Source organism: Lepidochelys kempii, chromosome 9, assembly GCF_965140265.1.
Source record: "Lepidochelys kempii isolate rLepKem1 chromosome 9, rLepKem1.hap2, whole genome shotgun sequence".
NCBI classification, from domain to species: Eukaryota; Metazoa; Chordata; order Testudines; family Cheloniidae; genus Lepidochelys; species Lepidochelys kempii.
This window is the reverse complement of record NC_133264.1, coordinates 55058758-55084357: the sequence shown is the minus strand read 5'-3', so window position 1 is coordinate 55084357 and position 25600 is coordinate 55058758. Positions and strand designations below refer to the sequence as shown.

At 42.9% G+C, this 25600-nt stretch overlaps 2 protein-coding genes across 18 annotated transcripts in view; one reads left to right on the top strand and one right to left on the bottom strand.

Moving 5' to 3' along the window:
• The window catches only part of FARP2 (FERM, ARH/RhoGEF and pleckstrin domain protein 2), a 272153-nt gene extending 257290 nt beyond the window's left edge, over nt 1–14863 (top strand). For 7 of the 13 annotated variants that reach the window (XM_073360436.1, XM_073360435.1, XM_073360439.1 and 4 more), the window contains 6 exons: nt 281–363; nt 3347–3465; nt 5430–5593; nt 8532–8639; nt 9526–9677; nt 12938–14863. In XM_073360436.1, the coding sequence (XP_073216537.1) occupies nt 281–363; nt 3347–3465; nt 5430–5593; nt 8532–8639; nt 9526–9677; nt 12938–13028 (717 nt within the window). In that variant the 3' untranslated portion in view covers nt 13029–14863. Of the gene's footprint in view, nt 1–280; nt 364–3346; nt 3466–5429; nt 5594–7350; nt 8640–8979; nt 9678–12937 lie in introns of those variants that run through there. The other 6 variants (XM_073360437.1, XM_073360440.1, XM_073360443.1 and 3 more) reach the window with 6 other exon arrangements.
• The window catches only part of STK25 (serine/threonine kinase 25), a 41516-nt gene continuing 25965 nt past the window's right edge, over nt 10050–25600 (bottom strand). For 4 of the 5 annotated variants that reach the window (XM_073360458.1, XM_073360457.1, XM_073360459.1 and 1 more), the window contains one exon: nt 21910–23856. In XM_073360458.1, the coding sequence (XP_073216559.1) occupies nt 23817–23856 (40 nt within the window). In that variant the 3' untranslated portion in view covers nt 21910–23816. Of the gene's footprint in view, nt 15261–21909; nt 23857–25600 lie in introns of those variants that run through there. The other variant, XR_012160859.1, reaches the window with a different exon arrangement.

Genomic DNA, 25600 nt, shown 5'->3' with positions numbered 1-25600 from the left:
GGTGAGTAATAAGATGTACCCTGGTTGGAGTTGCTCCTTTCCGACCCCATTGGCTATGGCATTTACACAGCCTTCAGATGTTGCACTAGAATTATAACACATAGATTCCTGTGTAGAACCAAAATAGACTTTGGGTGCTTCTGAAGTAGCTGACTTCCATACTTGTTGCAACTCTGAAGTCATGGTGTTGTGAATTAGTTCCTATCCAACCAGAGAGAACAACTTGGGTACATACCATTGCACAGTGAGTGATGAGAGAAACCATTTTTCTTCATGTTAGGTGGAAGAGAGTGAGAATGAATGGTCTGTCCCACACTGCTTCACAATCTATTCAGCTCAGAAAACCATAGTAGTGGCAGCAAGGTATGTAGTTCTTCTTCCCAGCCACAAGCAGGTAAGAGCCCTTGGATTAAACATTTGGCTGCTGATTGCAGGGGCCAGGGGAGTGCTTCATGGGCCCTCAGGAAAGCATGGTTTTGACAATAGATATAAAACATTCAGTATTTACATACCTTTTATTAATGTCATGTCACAGAAAGGAGTATTTGATCTAACCAAACCATGAGTTCTTAAAGGGACAGCAGCAGAAGTGACATTGCTAGTGCATTGTTTCCTGATGAGCTGGCTGAGCTTGCAGTGAAAGCCTTTAACCAATTGATTTAAAACAGGAAAAGGGGGAAAGATACAAGTAATGCTATTTGGCAATCTAAACATGAACATATTTTAGAGAGCCAAGAAAACCCTAACCCCAGTTAAAATGTAGAAAATGAAAATGGGATTAAGAAGTGCAGAATTCCTGGGCATTGCACAAGCCAGGAAATGAGATGAGTTCAAGGATGGCTTGTAAAGTAAACAAAGTTCTTTTCAACTTAGCTCTTTCCTCTTTTAGAAAATTGAGTGTTAGCAGCTATCGCTCTCCCTGCTGGACAACACAACAATAAATCAAGACCCTTCCCTCATATTACAGCATTCAGGCAGATAGTAAAAGACGTGATCTAGAAGGACTGGTACATAAGCCAGAGAACTGATTTACAAAAGTAAACTTTTCTTCTGCACAATATTCAGTTCTCTGTAATTTTCTTTTTTTGTAAGTGATTAGAAAACAGAATATTTTCATGACCTATCAGATAAATCTTGCAGTCTTTATTCAGTCATTACTGAGGGAAGTCTCCAGTTAATTCAGTCTGAGCTTTGCAGTTGGGATTGATATGTTTGTATGTCAATTTTGCAAGGCAAAACTTTACACTAAGGTGATAAATATATGCTGTAGAAAGGACAGGATGTACAAAGAGCTTGGCTAAATTAGTGAGAACCTAAACTTTTCCATTTCCAGATTTGGAGCATTATAAATTTGTTACCTCAATGTTACAGTAAGGTTGTATTTCATTGTATTTCACTACAAAATTTGTAATATTTGTTGTTAAAAAGACTCTTTTAAATCTGGATTGGTTTATTGGTTTACTCTCACTCCGGTTTATTGTTTTTCTTTATACTCAAGATGTAATCTCTCTATACTCCAGATGTAAAATTTAATTTAGCATTTCTACAGTCTCCTAGAAACAGACCCTAGTTGTTCTTGTGCATCTAAAATTCCCATGGGATTCAGTTGAAGTTATGCATGCACGGGTGAGGCAGAATTGGAGCCCTTAATCTAAAGGTTACATATTCTTTGTAGTTTTTTTTATTCAGCTAGTTTCATAGCTCCTAATGTTAGCAAAAGCTATTGCCAAACATTTGTGAAATCAAGTTTTTAATGGCTTACCAGTCACTTATTTTATATTTTGCATATTAGCAGAAGGACTAAACTAACCCTTTTCGAGTGCTAGCTTACCTAAAAATGTCAGTTTTGAAGTTCAGCCATTTTTTAGTCAATTGTGAGCCAAAAAAAGCTTAGAAATATGCTTAAAATCAGAAGAATATATAATTTTTTTCATCCTGTCATAACTTGGAAATGTTTGACAGGATTTTTCTAAAACTTAAAAAAGAGCAAATGCTTTGTCTTGATACTAAAAGGAAAAAATTACTCTGTAGCCACTATTCATATATAAATATGACCTATGAAGTTCTTACCCAGTAATCACAGTGTCATCCATATAATCTATAAATGGTTTCCATATGCTCTGGAATAAATCTTCAGCATCCTGCATTCTCTATTTTACTCTGAAGATGAAAGCTAAAATAGATATACTTTTTAAAAGGAGTGCCATCCTTCAAATGCTTCAGTATTATCATTTTCAGTGTCATTCTACCTACCCAGTTTAAGATACCTTCCTTTAATATGGTCTTCAGTCTGAAAATATTTCTTATCTCAAAAAGTAGATTAGTCATAAAGCCCATATAAAGAATGATGATATTCCTTATAATTTCATCTCAAGATTTGTGTGGGCACACAACCCTAGAACATGCTGTTAAAATTATACAGCAGTTGAGTCTTACAGGTCCACTGTCAGTTGACACTGCTGTCTATTCATTCTCTTACCTTTTCAGTATAGATTGTGTATGATTTTTAAACTTGTGTCTTCAACTGCTTGTTAATCATAAACTCTTAACTTCTCCCTACTCCACCCTCCCATTCTGTGTCTTACATTTTAATGGCATGCTGCAATATATTTACCAGGATTATTTGTAATTAGATGTTTGGTGAGCCCTAAACTTGATTTTCTGCATTTAAAAGGCCAGATCCCCATCAGAAGGCTTCATAAGGAATCACTTAGTAAGTGGTCACCAACTAAAAAGTCAGCTTTTGCCAGCAGTTACCATACATAATTATCTGAGGTTACTAGCTTTTCCTTATATTTAGTTGGGGATTGGTCCTGCTTTGAGCAGGGGGTTGGACTAGATGACCTCCTGAGGTCCCTTCCAACTCTGATATTCTATGATAGTTACCACCAATGTCTCCTATTCTGTGTGATATAGGTTGGAAAATGTTGTTTTTTTTAAAAGGGCTTCTGTTTTAAAAATGTAGGTACATCAGCTCCCTTGAGAGTAGTGTCATAGCTCAGGTCTGGAGGGAATTAGGTTCGGGGGAGATCAACTTAACTAAGTTACCATTGCACAGGATGGGCCAGTGAGCATTGCAACTGTTCTCTATACTTTCCTAACAAGCCCCGATGGATTTCAGATGGGGAGGAGTGAAATTTTCTATGACTTTGCACACATGAAGTTGTGGAACGTAAATCCCTGTCAGGAAAGCTGCTTCTGTTGCTATATGATAAACTGTGAACAAACATCATATTTTGGTAGCTCAGAATGCTGGGATATCAAAGTTTATCTTCATTCAAAAATCTGGCACTAAATCCCAGTCCAAAATCAGGATGCTTAGCCAGCAGCACTCTTTATTTTGCAGTACCCGTCAGGAGATGGGGAAGTGGATGGAAGACCTTAACATGGCAATTGAAATGGCCAAAAAATCTAGTGAGAAATATGACACGTTTTTGGAAAGCTCCATGTATAATCGTTCTAACAGTAAGTAGCATTTTGCTTTGTTATTAATATGATGCCAGTGGTGCTGTGATCCCTGCATCCTTCCTGTCTGAGAATTTGGAAGATAAGTGGTATATACTAATGGAGTGCTCTTTCCTCTTTTTCCTTATAGTAGACTCCCTTAGCTAGAATGAGTTTCTGGTATTTTGAGACTCAGCAGATAGAAGTTTGTGCTGCAAAACAATAATATGTTATGCATGATCCATAATCCACTTAAGCCAGAGGTGGGCAAACTACGGCCCGAGGGCCACATCCGGCCTGCAGGACTGTCCTGCCAGGCCCCTGAGCTCCTGGCACAGGAGGCTGTCCCTCCTCCCCCGCAGCCACGCCGCTGTGCAGTGCAGTTCTCTGGGCAGCGCAGCTGCAGAGCCCAGCCTGATCTGACCTTTCAACTACCTGAAAGGGGTTTCCAAAGAGGATGGCTCTAGACTGTTCTTAGTGGTAGCAGATGACAGAACAAGAAGTAATGGTCTCAAGTGCAGTGGGGGAGATTTAGGTTGGATGTTAGGAAAAACTTTTTCACTAGGAGGGTGGTAAAACACTGGAATGCATTACCTAGAGAGGTGGTGGAATCTCCTTCCTTAGAAGTTTTTACAGTCAGGCTTGACAAAGCCCTGGCTGGGATGATTTAGTTGGTGTTGGTCCTGCTTTGAGCAGAGGGTTGGACTAGATGACCTCCTGAGGTCCCTTCTAACCCTGATATTCTATGATTCTATGGTGCTCTGTGCTGCGCAGCACCGCTGCCTGTCCTGGTGCAGCCGCGCCAGTGCTCCAGGCAATGTAGTAAGGGGGCAGGGAGCGGGGGGGGGTTTGGCTAGAGAGCAGGGGAGTTTGGGGGGTGGTCAGGGGCGTGGATAGGGGTTGGGGCGGTCAGAGTGCGGGGAACGGCGGCTGGGAGGGGCAGGAGTCCCGGGGGGGGCAGTCAGGAAGGAGGGGAGGGTTTGGATGGGGCAGCGGGGGGCGGTCAGGGGTTAGGGAGCAGGGGGTGGATGGGGCAGGGGTCCTGGGGGGGCAGTCAGGAAGGAGGGGAGGGGGTTGAATGGGGTGGTGGGGGGCAGTTAGGGGCAAGGAGTCCAGGGGTGGTCAGGGAGAAGGTGGTTGGATGGGGCAGGGATCCCAGCGGGCAGTCAGGAAGGAGGGGGGGTTCGATGGGGTTGTGGGGGGCAGTTAGGGGTGGGAGGTCTGGGGGCGGTCAAGGGACCGAGAGCAGGGGGGACGGATGGGGCAGAGGTTCCCAGGGGGCTGTCAGGAAACAGTGGGGGTTGGATGGGGCAGGAGTCCTGGGGGGGCCATCAGGAGGCAAGAAGCAGGGGGCGTCAGATGGGGGCGGGGGCCGGGCCATGCCTGGCTGGTTTGGGAGGCACAGCCTCCCCTAACCGGCCCTCCATACGATTTCAGAAACCCAATGCGGCCCTCAGGCCAAAAAGTTTGCCCGCCCCTGCCTTAACTATCTCTTATTTTGGAGAATATTCCTCTGTTTAATCACACAGTGCTTTTTCCCGTCCATAGAACCTGGTATCTGTGATGGACAAGAAGTTCCTGACACATTCTTGTCAGTCTACAAGAGGCTGTTTTTACCATGGTCTGTGATGAAGCATGTGACATTCCTTTTTTCAGTGAATTTTCTCTGTTGCACAGTGAGAAGGGGCTCTTTCCAAGTCAGATTCTTCTCTGGATGTGATATTGTAAAACACATGCTCAGCGTTTTAATACAAGCTGCATTTTTGATTTCTGTGAGTCAGATCCCCCAAACACAGTTGGATTGTGACAGCCAGAATGATCAGTTCAGTGTGACTTTCAGGAGCTGTGTAACAAATTCATGCTGATGTCTGTTAGTGTTGGGTAGATTCAAGAAAAAGTTGCAGACATTCCGAGGAATCCCAGGTTCTGCCACAGGCTGTGTATCACAGTTTTCTTAAAACTGCCGCTGAATTCTCCTTCCCCAGGATCCTCTGATGAGGTCTCTCTAGAGCAGGAATCTGAAGATGACATAAAGTCTTCTCGTAGCTCCCTGGACAGGCAGAGCCACCACCGTGCCAACACTACAATGCACGTGTGCTGGTATCGCAACACCAGTGTCTCCATGACTGACCACAGTGTGGCCGTTGAGGTACCCTATAGGACACAGCTCTCACATCTCAATGTCTGTCTCAGCTCATTCACCACCTGATCTTCCTCCAGTATATGTTTCTGTTGCTATCAATCATTTCTGTGGTCATCAGAGAGTGAGTGAGTGAAAGGTTAATAAATGTTTGAACATGCATGTGTGTCTGTGTGTGTATATATGTATATATACACATGTTGCTACCCCCACCACAGTGTTCTTATTCAAGAGAGTGTTTTGAAGAAAAAAAATGTAAAAGGAAAACTAGGAAACTTCTAGGACAGAATTTTTAACGTGAGGCTTCCTTTGGGAGGCAGTTCTGCAATCCTTGTTTAGTTAGACCTCCCCTGCCTACCTTCCAGGAGGATTGTACTGCTTGCTAGATTCCCACAAGTAGGAATATGTAGTAGTTGCCTTGAAGGAGAAAACATGGTTACTTTAGTAACTGCAGTTCTTCAAGAATGTTACCTTTGCATATTTCCACCTTCCTATCTTCCTGAGAGTTCTATTCTCAAAGCATTCAGGTTTAATGGAAGGAAGTGCAGCTGGGCATTAAACCGGAGCACCTAGATTTTCATGGTTTACATAGCAAACTAATAAGCTCATTGCTGGAAGTTTTATAAACCTTTTACATGGGCATGGAGACCCTTTGTCTGTCATCTTGCCAGCAGTCAAACTGGATCCCATTTGAAGGAAGCTGGCCTTGGTTCCTTTAGCAAATTTATGAGTGCCACCAGATCACTGGTTTCAGAGTAACAGCCGTGTTAGTCTGTATTCGCAAAAAGAAAAGGAGTACTTGTGGCACCTTAGACACTAACCAATTTATTTGAGCATAAGCTTTCGTGAGCTACAGCTCACTTCATTGGATGCACACTGTGGAAAGTGTAGAAGATCTTTTTATACACACAAAGCATGAAAAATACCTCCCCCCACCCCACTCTCCTGCAGGTAATAGCTTATCTAAAGTGATCACTCTCCTTACAATGTGTATGATAATCAAGTTGGGCCATTTCCAGCACAAATCCAGGTTTTCTCATCCCCCCCACACACACACACACAAACCCACTCTCCTTCTGGTAATAGCTTATCTAAAGTGACCACTCTCCTTACAATGTGTATGATAATCAAGGTGGGCCATTTCCAGCACAAATCCAGGGTTTAACAATTTGTGCTGGAAATGGCCCACCTTGATTATCATACACATTGTAAGAAGCGTGGTCACTTTAGATAAGCTATTACCAGCAGGAGAGTGGGTTTGTGTATGTGTGTGTGTGTGGGGGGGGGGGGGGAGAAAACCTGGATTTGTGCTGGAAATGGCCCAACTTGATTATCATACACATTGTAAGGAGAGTGATCACTTTAGATAAGCTATTACCAGCAGGAGAGTGGGGTGGGGGGAGGTATTTTTTCACGCTTTGTGTGTATAAAAAGATCTTCTACACTTTCCACAGTATGCATCTGATGAAGTGAGCTGTAGCTCACGAAAGCTTATGCTCAAATAAATTGGTTAGTGTCTAAGGTGCCACAAGTACTCCTTTTCTTTTCACCAGATCACTGTTATAGCTGAAGTGCTGTGAGCTTTATATCACTGACTCTAGGATTGCAGTATGAGTTCTCCCAGCACCATTTTGCTTTGCTCTGTATTTCAGATTCTAATACAATGACTTTTTCACATTCCTTTGTTATTTAACAGATGCTTTTCTTACATCACTTTTTCTTCTTCTAAAGCTCTACTTTCTCTCTCTCTCTCTTTCTCTGCTCAGTTTTCTGCTCTCTTGCTGTTTCTCCAGAGCTTCCTCCTCGCTATTTGCTGGGCCAGACCCGTCGGCCCAACACAATCACCCATGTTTGCTGGTATCGGAACCAGAGCCTATCCCTGTCTGATTACTTATGCATGATTCAGGTAAAAACACCTCTAAAACACTGAGTTGAGTCCAAAGCAGAAAAAAATTTTAGTTCCTCTCACCTTCTTCCCTTCTCACCTGCACCCTAAACATTGTGCAAGTGTGAGAATGCCTGACGCATGCAGAATGGAAGTTGTAATGATTGGTGATTGGTGTGGAAGTCCATTGATATCTTTGCCTCACCTTCCAAAAATAGCCCTGTTATCCTTTCAGTTTATGCTACACCAACCTAAACTTTGGGCTTTCTTTTTTCTTTTTCATTAGATATAAAACTACTATGCTGTCATTTCTTCCTGTAGTTTTAGCCATATCTATTTCTCTTCTCATTGTACCACTATTCTATTACTCAGGTTCCAGTATACTAGTATATTAACTTAAATAATGCTTCCTTGCAACATGCTGTCCACTCCTAGCTCAGCTTTATGTAGTCATATCCTAGTCCAGAACTCCAGTGTCAATCAAGAATCCTCTTTTTCTTGTTTCTTCTCATGTTTTATTTTTGATCTCACACAAATAAACTGAATGCAGGGTCTTGGTGGATGTTGCCAATTAGTTCTTAGCATGTTTCAGGAAGACAGGATGCAGATGACGACAATGGTAGGGCTAGATTTTTGGGAAGCTCAAGATCATTCTCTTCTTAATGAGGTGCTATGGATGGTAAATCATTGGTATAATAAAATTAAAAACCCATACAGTAACAACTGGTAAATAATCACATAATCAAGTTGAACCATTTTCTGTTGAGATGAAAATGCCATGCATATTTAACTGTTTTGCAATGTGAAAGGAGACCATTTTGTGTAGATGTCAAATTGACAATACAAAAATGCGCTAAGGCATTCCATCAGTAACTGAAACATCTCAGAAGCCTCTCAAAGCATAGGAACAGGACTCTCTGTTAATTGTTCTGCATTATCTAGAAGCAGCCACAATGGGGAACGTCAGTCAGGATATGGAATAGTGCCAACAGCAGCATTTATCTTGTTCATGGGGAGAGTGATCTGTGATCTCATATTGGTTTTCTTTTTCTTCATTGCTAGAATCAGCTTTCAGGGTACCTGCTGAGGAAATTCAAAAATAGTAATGGCTGGCAAAAGCTCTGGGTTGTCTTCACCAACTTCTGTTTGTTCTTCTACAAAACTCACCAGGTATGCTATAGTAGTGGAAAGGGGTGAGATACTGGACAGAAGACACAGGTATAGCTCTTTACTGTCCTCTAGGTGCATTTTGCAACCATCTATCATCTGTACTGAATTGCCTAACTCCAAAGGCATGTAGCAAGAAAAATAGCAAGCAGCAATTAATGGAGTCAGGCTACATAAGGCTACGGACCTTTTTCTCGCAGCGTTAATCAGGATATCCTGTTTTGTAAGTGGCACTGAACTTGGAAGTGTGACGGGTGGGAGTCTCTTGAAGTAGTGACTAAAGGAGAGGTCAAATTGATTAATGAACCTTTCACCTACACCTTTCTTTTTCCTTTGTGTTTAGATGCCAGTCCAATCTCCTGACTCCTTTTAAAGTTCAGCACAACTAACAATTTGAAATAGGCCTCAGGAATTCCTGTGACAGTGGAGAGGTTTCTGCATGTTTCTGTAGTGAATGTTTCCACAATGCTACCTGCACCTTCAGTGCTCATTAGCCCAATAAACCTCTTTCATTTCATATGGGCTTCTTGCCTTAAGGAAACAGTGTTATTGGGAACAAAATCTTTGTTTTGGTGTGGGAATAGTCCTCTGGATTTGAGAGAGACAGTGGGGGAAATCCAGGAGACAGTGAGTGGCAGGGGAATAGAGGCATGTAATTTTATTAAAATAATTAAGCAAGCTTGGGGAAAGTTTCATCATGATTTACAACATACGGGTCTCAAAATAGATGGAAAGGCAGCTTCTCTTCTCACCTCCTGCTTAGAGAAAGTAAAGCCATTCTTGACTGTACAGTATGAAAGATCAAACATGTGTTCTGCGATTGCTGTCCATGTGCTGACTGGTAAAGGCTGGCTTTCACCAAGAACTGCACTGTTTGGCTATGTTCCAGGATGATTATCCGTTGGCCAGTCTCCCACTACTTGGCTACACAGTCAGCACCCCAGTGGAGGCAGATGGCATTCAGAAGGATTATGTCTTCAAGTTGCAGTTCAAGTCCCATGTATATTTCTTCAGGGCCGAGAGCAAGTATACCTTTGAGAGGTAACTTTATGCTTCCTCCATCCATCTCAGAGTCTATATTTGTTTTAACCACAAGTGGGTAGTCCAGAATTGAGATTTTAGATTCCAATCGTTGTTGCTCTGCACAATCCACATACCCCCATGGGGATCCACTGCATTCCTAGAAAGAGAGAATCCTTTCCCTCACCATCCCTGATGGCTGCAAAGCTCCTCTGTGGTCACTGCTTCAGACCTTTACACCCTTCCGAGGGGAATAGCTGGTGGCACAGGTGCCAGCTTCCAAGTTTCCCCGGGGGTGCCCAGGGCCCACCCCCCCCTCCACCCTTTTCCCCCAGCTCCCTCTCCTGCCTCTTCCCGCCCCCACTCCGCCTCCACTCCCACCCCTTCCTGCCCAATTCCACCCCCGAGCGTGCCCCATCCTCGCTCCTCCCCCTCCCTCCCAGAACCTACTGCATGCCGTGGAACAGCTGATCCACAGCAGGCAGGAGGGGGAGGAGTTGATTGGCGGGCCACCAGCAGGCAAGAAATGCTGGGAGGGATGGGAGCTTGGCTGCTGGTGGGTCCTGGAGCACCCACAGAGTCGGCGCCTATGGCTGGTGGTTCTGCCTAGTTGGAGATCCAACTTCCTTCTCCACTATGACATACTAGAAATCCCAATGAATCTGGGTAACGTAGCTTGTGTGGAGGTATATACCCCCTGTGTGGGCACCCATCACCTTGCTCACCATGTCCCATAGTATATCCACACTGGGCCCAGGCAGCCTTTGACATACAGTTCATTGAGAGAGGTTATTATTTAGGTACAGCAGAAATCTTTTTGTTTTTCAAAGAGAGAGGGGGCATGGTATACAGGCTAGAACACAAGGCTGGGAGTTAGGAGTTCTGCGTTCTATTGCTGTCTTTGCAACTGTCTTGTCCTGTGACATTTTTTTGAATGTTGTTTATACTGTAATACATTCATACTCAGAACTTACATTTTTAAATTATACTGTATGCAAGAGAACTACGTGCAATCTTATACACCAGTCAATTGAACCAGAAAACTGAGTTACTTCTAGAAACCAGGAAATCTCTTGGGCCAATATTATTTTGTGTTCTCCCTATATTCCCTTCTGCCTCCTGTAAGGAAAGAGAAGTCTTCCCATCCCTACTTGAGAGCATCAAACTCTTGCCAGCAAGTTCCAAATTGTATGGGTCACAGTGTTATGGAATAGTTCCAACCCTGAGTCCCTATCTTTTTGACTTTTTCAGAAAGTGAGTTTAAGAAAAATCTCCAAGCCACATATAATTGATTTAGAGTTTTTCTCATTATTGCCATGTTTCTCCCAGTAACAGGATTCCTAAGTATTGATTTCCAGAATGATAGCGAGAGTGGGACATTTTTTACCCATTTTATAAGAGTTTCTTTCCATACTGTAAAGAAGAACAGTCTCAAATAGTTCTCAGTGGCCAAGGATAACCTCTTAAATGAAGAGAGCTTTCCTAATAAAAATACAGGAGAATCCAGTGAGCCTGACTACAAAACCAGGTATATGGTGCTAACTTCCCCAAACAGGACTGCCCTTGGGCACCATCACCCACGGTGGGTTCAGTCTTCTCTTCAGGTGGGGTGCAAGCCCAGTACAGTTTACTCCACGGAACAGGAGAGAGACAATTTCTGTATAATTTTCATACTGAGTTTTTCTAATACAATCTCTAGTGGATATTTTAGGTATTGCCTTGTGGCCTCCATTCCAATGTTGGTTATCTCCAGAGGTATCCTCCCAGGTTTCTTCTGATCTAACAAAAGATCTGGTTTAGTTTAGTAACTTGTTCATGGAAGATATTAATCCTTTTCATGGTCCTAAAACACTTAGAATAGATTTTAGGGGCTTGAAAGTGTTAGATATTTACCTAAGAACATGAGTCAGTGAAATGTCTCAACTGGAGAAAGGCAATTAAATTAGATCTAGGGCAGGGGTTCTCAAACTGGGGGTCGTGACCCCTCAGGGGCTCGCGAGGTTATTACATGGGGGGTCGCAAGCTGTCAGCCTCCATTCCCAAACCCCACTTCACCTCCAGCATTTATAATAATGTTCAATATAAAAATAGTGTTTTTAATTTATAAAGGGGGTCACATTCAAAGGCTTACTGTGTGAAAGGGGTCACCAGTATGAAAGTTTGAGAGCCACTGTTCTAGGAACTCTTTATGTAAGTCTGTGAATGATTATCCAAAGGGCCAAATATGTCTGCAAATTATTTGGTGCCAGCTGCACTCCATACCTTGAATATAAAGTTGGCTGTTTGATTGAAATAGGGAGTGGTTCAAAATAAACTTCCATGGTGTTAGTGATGAGAAATCACCTGACTGTTTGCAGGTTGTCCTCCCATGTAACTACTGGGGAAAGAGTCTGATAATCAAGGTAATTGCCATGTTGAAGGAAGAAAACATAAAACTTCCTCACTCCTGGAGACTGCTGACTCCTGAAGAGAATTACACTCCCTCTAATGCAATGCAGTTGATAAGCCAAGTAATACCTGCTTCAAGTCCACAACTACTTGACCTCCCTCTTTTTTATTTATTTTTCTAGGTTGCAACAGGCTAGTTAGCATCCTGTGTGGGACTTTAACTTTCCAAAAGAAGGTTAAAAACAGACTATTCTGAAAGCAACATAACTGATCATGTGTATATGGTACTGTGTATTATATACAAGACATAATTGTCACTTTGGCTACTTTGATCCTGTCAAATAGTGTTCTGATTCTGAGCCATTTTAACATGTTACTCTCAGTTTGTTCATTAATGTAAGGACATTACATACACTGTGTGATGCTGATCAGGTCCCTTCACCTCTCTTTGTACCCCTTTTTCCCCTCGGCAGTAAAGTGGTGTTCAGACTGCCTACCTCACAGGGGTTTGCAAGCTTTAGTGTTTTTAAAGGGTATGTGTCTGCACTTTGATTCGGGGGGTGATTCCCAGCTTGAGGAGACATCCAGCACTAGCTCTGATTGAGGTAGCTCACTAAAAATAGAATGTAGTCATGGCAGGGGAGCAATGGGAAGGGCTAGCTGACCTGAGTACATATCTAGCAACTGATGGGCATGTACTTGGGTTGGGTAGTGCCTCCCCTACTCATGCTACCATGGCTATGCCCTCTATTCAACATGCTAGCTCAGGTCTCCTCAAGCTGGGAATCTCTCCCTCCCACCCCAGCTCAAAGTGAAGACATACCCAGAAATGTTTTTTAAGCAAAGGACGTGGCCTTGAATGTTATAAATGTTCTGTTTTTCTCTCTTGCCAGGTGGATGGAAGTGATTAAGAGAGCCACAGATTCTCCAGGGAGATCAAGCCTGTTGATTCCCATGGATGAAAAGGATATTCACACAAACTGAAGGGGGCAGAGCTGGGTCTCTGCTGTCGACATCTGTAGTGAGGGGGATGGAACCAGGAGTGAGGGGTTGATAAAGCAGTAACATGAGATGCTTGTTTCCACCTGGTGTGGAAGTTAGATGAACAAGGGGAGTGATGAACTGGGGTCACATCAGGTTAGACTGGACTAGAAGATGTAAAGTCTGCTACAGTCAAAGCTAACTGGAGAGGTAATGAACCTTAACAATGGCTGCAAAATTCCCACTCTGTGGGAATCCCATGGTTTGCTGTGTCCGAGAATTAGGTTCCAGTTATGGGTTCTGTATGGTATACAATGGCATGTCCTGATGGAGACAGATGACCATGTTCATTATGATTGGGTGTGTCAATTGTGTTTCTTGGTCCATAACTGCAGATATCAGGCTTTCTGGCTCCCAGGAGTTCCCTTCTGACCCTTAGTGTTGCTAAACCTCTGGACTGTCAGCTGCTATAGCTTCAACCTGCTGGCCACAAACTTCTTGGACTAACTGAGGATCTGCAGATGTACCCAGCCGGAAGGCCTGAATTCACTTTAATTTCAAACAGAAAATACAGCTGCTGTAGAATTATGGAGCTCTTCAGCAAATTGCCATGGCAACAACTTCACTTTTTTGTAGAGGTGTGGGGAAATGGGGAGAACATGAAGCTTTTAGTTTTATAGGTGTCACATTTTACAGCTTGGAGCAGGAGACCTGTATGAGAGAACACACACGGTTTCCTTAGAGCTCAGAGCCTGCTCTGCTGCATGCTGAGAGGGGCCTACCAGACATAGTTATTATACCTCCAGAGTCCTCTGCATCCCTCATGGAGGGGAGGGCTCCTCTTACAAACCCTTTAATCACCCTCCGCTAGTGACGCATTATTTAAGGCAGGGATGGCCAAAGTACTAACCAAAACATCCTCTAATGCAATATTGTTGCTGCTCTTGAGTGGTATTTTCAAAGGTTCCTAAGTGATGTAGGAGTATAAGCCCCATTGAAAGTCACTGATACTTGTGTTCCTATGCTACTTAGGTGTGTTTGAAAATCCCAGCCCTTATCTCTCTGGAGGTGCCATCCATCTTCAGTTTTAACACAGTGTGACAGTCACTTGCATCAAGGTTGAGCATTATACCCTGGCACCTGCTCTCTGTGGGTTGTGCCACCATATTCAAGATAAAAATCGTTTCAATCTGCCCCACTTCCTGCAGATTTGCTGTTTCCTTTGGCTGCTGTGCAATGCAGCACTTGGTTGGGCAAATTATGGATGCCCCTGATATGAAGACTGGTAAAGTTGTTATAAGCTAAAAGTAATAAATGCTGTTGATAGGTAACATGGCTTAAAGGGGCTGATTTATATTTTAGGTGGAAAAATATTTGTGTCAGGGAAGAAACAATAAGGTGTTAGAGATTGATAAGAAAGTGCTGTGTGTTGCGAGGATGGCAGAAACAAGAGGAAAGCAGACACCTGTGGAACATGGGAGGTGCAGGGGCTTGCATGTACAACTGTTTCCCTTGAGAGAGAGAGACTCCTGAGTTGTGTTGGTTCGAAGTCTTATATATGCTGGATGGGAAAGGACTAGGATCCCAGATAGAGGATTCTAGGTAGAAGATTTCTTGACCTTTCACTTGGCACCTTCTCCCATAAAGAAGCAGGGACTGGATCAGTGCATCATAATAACTGTTGTCCATTGTAAGTTAGATGTACTTTTTAAAATGTATTAGTGTCTTTAACTAAAATGTAGATGTATAAATGTGTGTTTCTTAGCCATTTCAGCTGTAACCTAGCTGAGTGTAAATGTCATGGTGTTGGAAATAAACAGCTGCTCAGTGTTAAGCTCTATCAGTGTGCCTGTGTTCACTCTAAAGCTTTCCTATCTTGGGAAGGTATGTGACATCTGCATGCAAGCTGGGTAGTTAGGTCCTTTAGAAAGAGACACTGGTGGGACAGTCATCTGTTCTAGGCGAAATACATTATTCATGAGCTTTGCAGTGATCTCCGTGGACCCAGAGTAGGAAGCCTGTGTGATGGCATCTTCAAAGAATTACATGTGTGATTTTTCTCCTCTTCAGAGCTGATTAAACCCTCTTTTTCCTTAGCTCTGCAGCTTAAGGGAAGAGGCTTTGGACTCCGTAACAGGTGGTTGAGCTTCTCATGTCTTCATCTGTTTTTCTGGATGATGCTCTGCTCGCCTCTTCTTCCCAAGAATAGTAATGCACGGTATGAACATCCAGGGTCTGTTTGAAAGGAATGAGTGAAACCAGTTTAGAGTGGAGCTTCTCTTTTTAAATGAGAAGTCCCCAGCCTTCCTCCTTGGGATTTCAACTGCTTGTTAATCTCCTGCAGTGGGGATCTGCAGAGCAATTTTCATGAAGGAGAAAAGAGGATTACCTATCAGTAATTGGAGTTTTCTGAGTATGTCCACACTGACTCTCCTCTATAGTCTTTTGCTTAAACTTTAAGACAGAGAGGAGCAAAGAGACTGTTAGGAGCAAAGGGCCTTTTACAGCAATGGTTTAAACCATGCTCAAATAAATTGGTTAGTCTCTAAGGTGCCACAAGTACTCCTTTTCTTTTTGCGAATACAGACTAACACGGCTGTTACTCTGAAAATTGTTTTTTGTATAGCCCTGATTATCTGCTATTGCTTTTACTTCTTTAAATGATTCCATGGCTTGTGAGTGTGGCATGCAACTTCTGTAGATGTGCAGAGGCAATGTGTCTGAAAACCCTGTTACTGGTAAGTTAGATGCCTTTCTCAGCCTTGCCCCAAGTGGACATTTTCTCACATCATCTGGTATTACTGATCACCTGCTCTGAAGAGACAGAGACCTGGAATAGCAGGGAGGATTATGTTACATTGGCAGAGCTGTATAGAAAGAGCTTGCACAACACCTCTGTACAATGACTGGCAGTGATTTGCTTTCTCAAGAACCAGAGTTTGCCACTCTGCAAGCAAAAAGACTCAGTGACATCATATATTGCATACATGCTGACTGGGCCTTTTAGTGCCTCATTGATTTAGTACAAAGATTGGCAACTGTGGCCCAGAGGCCATACTAGACCCAGTGGATCATTTTATTTGGCCCACCACAGCCCAGCTTGGGGTAGTTGATCTGGCAGCACCAGAGCCAGGAAGAGGAAGGGGTGGCACATCCTGGGGCGAAGGCCCTGAGTGTGCACAGACACATTTGTCACATGATGCTGTGGTGAAAGCCAACAGATCAGAGCAGGGGGTTGGGTCCAGTTCTCAGCAGACAGGAGCTGCTGCTGCAGAATGAGTACAGGATGGGCTTGCTCTCTAGTTCACCCTGGTGCGTCCCACCCCCGCATCACACCGCCTGGCCCACAAAAGTGTGTTAGAGGATTCTTTAGCCCTCTACTACCTGAAAGTTGCCCATATCTGATTTAGTCTCTTCAAAGTTTTCTAGCCTTAAGCAACCCAGTGCACTACCATCTACCTTGTATATTAAAAGAGGAAAGCCCTGAAGAATCATAGAATATTAGGGTTGGAAGAGTAAGTTATGTGCATTGACAAGTATTGCATTATTGATTTTCACCTGATTTCACCTGATACTGTTTGAAAAAGCTCTTGAAAAAAACTAGGACTGTTGATTAATCAGTTAACTCATGCGATTTAACTAAAAAAAAATTAATCGTGATTAAAAACTTAATTGCGATTAATCACAGTTTTAATCACAGTGTTAAACAACAGAATACCAATTGAAATTTATTAAATATTTTAGATGTTTTTCTATGTTTTCAAATATTTTATTTCAATTTACAACACAGAATACAAAGTGTATAGTGCTTACTTTATATTGTTATTTTGATATTTGCATTGTAAAAATGATAAAAGAAATAGCATTTTTCAATTCACCTCATACAAGTACTGTAGTGCAATCTCTTTATGGTGAAAGTGCAACTTACAAATGTAGATTTTTTGGGGGGAGTTACATTACTGCACTCCAAACAATGTAAAATTTTGAGCCTACATGTCCACTTAGTCCTACTTCTTCTTCATCCAATCATGAAGATAAACAAGTTTGTTTACATTTACGGGAGATGCTGCTGCTTACTTCTTATTTACAATGTCACCTGAAAATGAGAACAGGTGTTTGCATGGTACTGTTTTAGCCGTCATTGCTAGGTATTTATGTGCCAGGTATGCTAAACATTCATCTGCTGCTTCATGCTTTGGCCACCATACCAGAGGACATGCTTTCATGCTGATGATGCTCGTTAAAAAAATAATGCATTAAAGACTGCACTCTTTGGGGGAGAATTGTATGTCTGCTACTCTGTTTTACCTGCATTCTACCATATATTTCGTGTTGTGGCAGTCTCGGATGATGACCCAGCACGTTACTCATTTTAAGAACACGTTAACTGCCCATTTGACAAAACGCAAGAAGGTACCAATGTGAGATTTCTAAAAGTAGCTACAGCACTCGACCCAAGTGCCTTCCAAAATCTGAGAGGGACGAGGTGTGGAGCATGTTTTCAGAAGTCTTAAAAGAGCATCAGTCCGATGTGGAAACTACAGAACCTGAACCACCAAAAAAGAAAATCAGCCATCTGCTGGTGGCATCTGACTCAGATGATGAAAATGAACATGCGTCAGTCCGTGCTGCTTTAGATCATTATCGAGCAGAACCTGTCATCAGCATGAACGCACGACCTCCGGAGTGGTGGGCATGAAGAGACATGTGAATCTTTACCATATCTGGCACGTAAATATCTTGTGACACTGGCTACAACAGTGCCATGCAAACACCTGTTCTCACTTTCAGGTGACACTGTAAACAAGAAGCGGGCAACATTATCTCCTTCAAATCTAAACAGACTTGTTAGTCTGAGCAATTGACTGAACAAGAAGTAGGACTGAGTGGACTTGTAGGCTCTAAAGTTTTACATTGTTTTATTTTTTTAATGCAGTTATTTTTTTGTACATAATTCTACATTTGTAAGTTCAACTTTCATGACACAGAGAGTGCACTACAGTACTTGTATTAGGAGAATTGAAAAATACTATTTTGTTTTTAACAATGGAAATATTTGTAATAAAAATAAATATAAACTGAGCACTGTACACTTTGTATTCTGTGTTGTAATTGAAATCAATATATTTGAAAATGGTTTTAACAGAGCAATTAATCGCGATTAATTTTTTAATCGCTTGACAGCCCTAAAAAAATATTTGGAATCAGCCACTTTCCACCCCTATCCTGGTTGTCAGTTACAAAAAATGTGATCTCTCAGGGACTGGGATGTGGGTGGCAACAGCTACGCTAGTATTTTGGAGAGTACAGGGGTTCTACAAGGATGTGAGTTTCTATGCCAAGAGCCTGTTGTGTAAAAGTTATGGTTCTAGTTCATTATAAAGGGGAAAAAGTCATTGCTGGTGGCATTCAGGTCGTGAGGTGGGAAGCCTGCTTTTAATGGAGATCAAAGTAACCATTGCAGGCCAGACCAGCCAACCAGATGAGAGCAACATGTGGGTTATTAGTTCGTGTAACCTCCTGGGTTTTCATGTACAGTTCTCCTTTCAGGGAGACTTGACACACGTTTGCTTTTATATCTCCCATATTGTGGGGCACAGCGCTTAAGTTCAACAGTAGGTAGTAGCTTTCACCAGCTCTGGAAAAGTTATCAATTAAATACCTAATGGGGAAGTCTGATGAATTTTCTACATAGAAAAATGACACCCTAAAGGATTCTTTATTGATCTTGGCTACTTATATGGTCCCCATTACCACAGTATCTCAGTGTCTCACAGTCTCTAATGTATTTACGCTCAGAGCACTTGTGTTTGGCAGAGCAGTGCTCTTGTGCCCATTTTACACACAAGGAACTGAGAGCCAGAGAGGTTAAGTGACTCGGCCAAGGTCACACACGGAGTCTGGCAGGGCAGTGAGTTGAATCTGCTTCCTGATTTCCAGGGTAGCTGCCTAATCATTGGACTAGCCTTATCTATGGCAGGAGGGTTTTGAGAGTTGATATTTGCTGACTTCTGCCCTGCACGCATGCAGTCTGCAAAGGCTCTAGTCTCGGCTGCTGGAGAGGCACAGCCTTCCCTAGAACTGGAGGCTTGCTGATCTCATGGAGCACCACCCTGGTACCAAGCGATCAGAAAGTGGATGAAATGTTCTCCCATCACTGGAAGAAAAATGCAGAAGCCATTAAAGTGAATAAGGAAAAAATGATAGCAGAATTTGTTCCTTGGAGGAAGCACAGATCATAAACGGTGTGTATGCAATTAAAGGCCAGGCATGTGGACTGCAAAACAGAACTTACATTAATGAGAGCAAAACACGGCGGGGGGAAGGTAGACAGGCACAGCCCTTTGTAAATTTCAGAGGTGAAATTTTGTCCTAGATTGCTTGATAAGGAGGCGGCTATGCAAAGGAAGGCAACAGGCATAAAAGCCAATGGAAGAACAGTGACAGCCCATCAGAAGAGTTCGAAAGAGAGTGAGGAAAAGAATGTGTTCTATATACTTCTACAGAGAGCAGGGGCAGTCCCTCTGTAATGGTGAGAGTGAGAACAGGAGTACACTGGAAGATTTCTTCAAGGAGTAAGTACTTATCTACCAGGATGCTGTCTGGCTCTCATCTATTGGCAAACATCCAAGCTGGTATTAGCATGAGCTATAATCCTGTAGCTTCTTAAACATGTTACTAACATTTACTGGATTGAGTGACTGCTTAACACAAATGTCCTCTTGTTCCACTATAAACGCTTCAAAACTGAATAGTATAACTGCTTCAGTTCAGAAAACCACGACACACTCAGTCCTGATTTGTTAGTCCCTATTGTATTTGCTTGTGCGTTAGAATGAAACTATTTCTTTAGCTGCCCTTTGAAAGAATACCTACTTCTGTAGCCTCATTTTGCAGGATGTTAATTTCCTTAGCTGATTTAAATGTTCTTCACCTCCTAGCATTCTGGATAATTTCATGTGTGTCTCCTGTTTGTTTCATGTTGGTCAGACCAGTGCAACAGCATGTCTGCTGAAGTTTTTTCAGCACATGCTGGATTACCAGGTGCCCACCTTGTAGGCATGTGTTTGTTTGTGCAGCGCCACCCCACCTTCAGCTCCAAGAGGACAACTACTCTCAGTGTGCCACATGCAGCTGTGTGAGGCGAAAACACCCCATCATTTAGCTGTGAACATCTAAGATTTCAAACAGGATCCAAGGTAGAGGAAGTGTCAGAGAGAGAGAGTGCACTTTCAACCCTCCTACTTTAGCTGGCTGTAAGCCTAGTTTAGAAAGAGTGGCTACCCTATTTCACAGAAACTACCTTCATCTCATTGTTACCTCCCATACCGAGCCTCTCCTCTAGCCAGTATGCTAGACAATGTAACAGTATTCAAAGGTGTTGATGTTATTGGACTAAACATGCTGTCCTATTTTATTTCCAGTTAAATAAAAGGTTTTGCATCTGTTTTTTAAACTGGTTGTTGGACTGACCCAATCACTGTCCCCTAGCTGAGAACCAGATTCTGCTTTTCTCTTGCTCAGAATTCAGTAAACTGTGACTAGATTAGGAAATACTTAGCGCTTAATCCACTACCACAGCAGCAGTGTGAAGCCTGATCCCAACCAGCTATAATTGTTTGCATGTTCCAGTATGGATATTTTTGACTTGCCAGAAACTATGACCATGAGTGTGACTTTGAGCAAATAGTTCTCTCTCAACCATTTCTCCCTTAAGTAAAACCGTGTAGGCAGAGCTATCCTATAGTAGTTTACAATATGGGGCTTAAGCCTAAAAACTGCAGCTCTGAAAACATTCAGCAGAAACTGTAGTGAATGCTTCCAAGCAGCTCAGTGTTTCTTTGGAGCACTACAGTGAGTAAGTGAGCTGTAGCTCACGAAAGCTTATGCTCAAATAAATTGGTTGGTTTCTGAGGTGCCACAAGTACTCCTTTTCTTTTTGTTCTTAGCACTGTTGTTTTGCTGTATAAAGAGCTATGGCAAAAAGCTTTCATTGTATTATATTTCTCCCCAAGCAAGGATACTTGAGGTGCCCCAGATCCAATAGAACTTTCACTTTACATCAGAGGCCTGATCTCTCATCCCAGGACTGTATTTTTCCCCCAAGTCACTCAACTACAGGGATTCCCAATTTCCTGTTGGGTGACAGGCCACCCCACCAAAGTGCATAGGCTAGCAGATGAATAGCTTCCTTGATGCTCTAGCATCAGTTGTTGTTTTGTCTCATTTCCTTCTGGTTCGCTGTAGCTGTTTTATGCTATCCCTCCTCCCCGTACAGCTATATTCTGCTTGTGCAGCAGATTCTCTTGGCGGTGGTGCGCTACAGGAGAACAGAGTAAATGTTCTTCCACTACATTTTTATGCAGAATTGCCATTCCTGGGTTTGGGTAGAAGAGTTGCATCTTTAGAGCAGGAATGGGGAAAGATCTTAAGCTGGCAGCTGCTTTAGAAGCAGGGTAGACATCAGGGTCAGGCAGCTTTCTCTGCCACACAGTCACCCTCATAAACCATCATTTTTCACTGCTGAAGTCATCTTATGTTACATTGCAGCTGTGAGCCAACATTCCTGCAATGTAAAGACCACTGAAGCAACTTCAAGGGAATAGAGCAAGTATTTCCTTCCCTAAAAAGGTGGCACATGAGAGAGCTTGACCTGTAATTTTCAACTCCGCTCTGGCTCAGCGGTGCTGAGGGCAGGGAGGGTACACTCATACATCAGCAGAAGTCCATTTGGTTTATGAAAGGTCTGTGATGTTTGCTGAAGCTTTCAAGGCTTTGCATTCTGTGTAATTGAAAGCTACAATAACCACTACTTTAATTTGTTACTTTATTGAAAGTGGCAGATCCCTTTCAATGCTCTCTTAAAAACTAAGACCACTGTTGCTTTGAATATTGCAGGAATTTATGGGGATTGTTTCCTTAAAAATCATCTTTACTCATGACACTGCAGTGCATGTGAAGAATAATACAAGGTACCTTATTAATACAGTATGCTACCATCATGAACAGCATAAAGTTAAAAGCAGCAGGAGACTCTCTCTTTGTTGAGGGTTCCCTTTACTTGTCATTGTGCATAAATACAGGCTCCATGGCTACCTCTGTACACAAAATAAACTCTGCTCCACAACTGAGCTCTATGCAAGAGATGACAACAGCAGCTATTTTCTACAAGACAAGCAGCATTAACACATTGAGCCTGTATTTATACATCAGAGGAGCAGGTAGGAAGCATAATCCACATTTACCTGTTAAGTGGTCTAATTTTTTAGAGGTGCTGAGCATCTGCAGCTCCCACTGGCTTCTAGGGAAGCTGTAGGAGCTACCTGAAGTCACATCACTTATGTGAATATAGATTTAGCTGCTTAGCTTTAGGTACCCAGCTTTCAAAATTTCAACCCTGTCTCTTTACAAGCCTGGTTTCCTTCCAGATCCTTGGAGTATCTTGTATACAAATCTATGAAATAAAATGGAGAACTGAAATTCCTGGCTAAACTAGCATTGTCAAGAAAGCAAAACTAGTTGAAGTTGCTCCATGGGAATACCCTGAATGACCAAAGTATCTATCAACATTTCAAAGCAATGAGAGATGCAGCTTATTATCTGGACTGTACTTCTGGCTGAGACTGTGGGCTTCAAGTCATTTAGAGCAGAGTTTTAAGAAATGGTTCATGAGAGTAAAGAGGGGGAGAAATTGACTTTGGTATCCCAATCACAGCATTTGGGATATAGCCACCGAGGAGCAATGATACCAGCCCTTTAATAGGTAAAGTAAAAGCTGAATTTTCTTCAATTGAGAATCATTGTAAAGAATTTCAGACTAACCTTTTAAACATCTTTGCATGTCAAAGGTCCCTCTTCTAATGTACTTTAATCTTAGTGTTTAGTCTGTCTCACCTTAGGAGAGTCATGGCGCTTAGTCTGCCACAAGCCAATGCACCTGGTATGTCTACTGGCCACGTGAGAAGCAGCAGGAGGCTCTGAAGGGAGCATAAGCAACTCCTAACCCCCATTTGAGAGAGTTTTAAACCAAATGCAGCTGCCTTGTCCCTTCTGCTCTATGGAAGTGAGGCAAACTTTGCTCTGGTGTAGCTTAAGTAAAGCAAGTTAAAGAGTGATATCCCCAGAACCGCTGGCAGAGCAGTCAGCAAACCCATCCTGTAAAAGTGACAAAACAACGCAGCTGCTCTTGAATGAAAAGTAGAGGGACAGCAGCAAACTTACTTTCACTGCTACTAGTTAAAGCCTTTGTTCCACTAGTGTCTGAAGGAGTTGAAAAAAACCCTTGTGGGGCTAGAGTGCTGCTCTGACTCCACTAGAATGCTGTAGTGTATGGAAAGCCTGGAGCCATCTGCACTCCTTGTGGATTACCATTTACCTACACTTCCTTGGGGGAGAGGAGAAGGCTGAACCCAACATACTTCCCTTTTGAAACATATGAGTACAGGAGAACTTCCCTCTTGCTCCACCAGCCAGGATTTTACCTTTTAACAAGCTCAGAATCAAATAAAAAGGATACGTCCACAGAGAGAACAATTAAAAACTCCATTAAGAACAGTGTAAAAACAATTAGACCACCCCTCCTTGGGCTCTGCAAAATGTCTAAATTGTACTTGCATTGTGACCCCCACCCTTGGTTGTCATGGAAACATGTATAGATGAAGGCTCTGAAATGTCCTGGAGTCACAATGTTACATCCAACAGCAGATGATGGTGGTCTGGATTAGAGATGTAGTTCTTATGATGTTGGGAAAATCCTCCCTCCCCATTAAAGAACAGCAATGACTGTACTGGTCAGCGGGCTGAAGTCAGGTGGTTCCGGCTATGTGAAAACCTGGGGAGAAGGCAGGAAAAGGACAGATAGGTGATATTGGCTGTACTCACCCATTTGAATGACACATTAAGAGGTTACAACCCCCCACACCCACCAGAGACTATGATGGACGAGACACACTGCATACTCCTGAGTTTCATTTGATAGACTAGCAAAGCAATGGCAGTTGTCTAGCTAGGCAAAAAATAAAAGCAAAGCCCTTGAAAAAGGTGATGATTAGATAACAGTACAGGAGGGCATTTTCTGCCATGTGGTTTGAGTAAGCAAGCAACTCAGAACATTACCCAACTGCAAGGGTAATGCTTAAGTGGGATGGGAGTGTCAACTTAGCTCCAGGAAGGAACTCTAGAAAATTAATCAGTATTCAAAGGTGATGACATTTCTGGATTCATATACAGCCCAATCCTACCACACCTAGGCAGCTGCTAGAAAGAATGCCTTTGACTTCATCCTAGATAGTAGTACTGCAGCCCATTGGCTTGTCTGGCAGTTAAGATAGACTGAAAAAATTGTGGCTTTGTAAAAGATATTCTCTGACTCAGGTGTATAATGGGCTTGCTACAGGCATCACTGGGTGAAATTCTATGGCTTAGAATCATAGAATATCAGGGTTGGAAGGGACCCCAGAAGGTCATCTAGTCCAACCCCCTGCTCGAAGCAGGACCAATTCCCAGTTAAATCATCCCAGCCAGGGCTTTGTCAAGCCTGACCTTAAAAACCTCTAAGGAAGGAGATTCTACCACCTCCCTAGGTAACGCATTCCAGTGTTTCACCACCCTCTTAGTGAAAAAGTTTTTCCTAATATCCAATCTAAACCTCCCCCACTGCAACTTGAGACCATTACTCCTCGTTCTGTCATCTGCTACCATTGAGAACAGTCTAGAGCCATCCTCTTTGGAACCCCCTTTCAGGTAGTTGAAAGCAGCTATCAAATCCCCCCTCATTCTTCTCTTCTGCAGGCTAAACAATCCCAGCTCCCTCAGCCTCTCCTCATAAGTCATGTGTTCCAGTCCCCTAATCATTTTTGTTGCCCTTCGCTGGACTCTCTCCAATTTATCCACATCCTTCTTGAAGTGTGGGGCCCAAAACTGGACACAGTACTCCAGATGAGGCCTCACCAATGTCGAATAGAGGGGAACGATCACGTCCCTCGATCTGCTGGCAATGCCCCTACTTATACATCCCAAAATGCCATTGGCCTTCTTGGCAACAAGGGCACACTGCTGACTCATATCCAGCTTCTCGTCCACTGTCACCCCTAGGTCCTTTTCCGCAGAACTGCTGCCTAGCCATTCGGTCCCTAGTCTGTAGCTGTGCATTGGGTTCTTCCGTCCTAAGTGCAGGACCCTGCACTTATCCTTATTGAACCTCATCAGATTTCTTTTGGCCCAATCCTCCAATTTGTCTAGGTCTTTCTGTATCCTATCCCTCCCCTCCAGCGTATCTACCGCTCCTCCCAGTTTAGTATCATCCGCAAATTTGCTGAGAGTGCAATCCACACCATCCTCCAGATCATTTATGAAGATATTGAACAAAACCGGCCCCAGGACCGACCCCTGGGGCACTCCACTTGATACCGGCTGCCAACTAGATATGGAGCCATTGATCACTACCCGTTGAGCCCGACAATCTAGCCAGCTTTCTACCCACCTTGTAGTGCATTCATCCAGCCCATACTTCCTTAACTTGCTGACAAGAAAGCTTGTGTTAAAGCTTGTGGCTTGTGTTATGCAGGTCAGGTTAG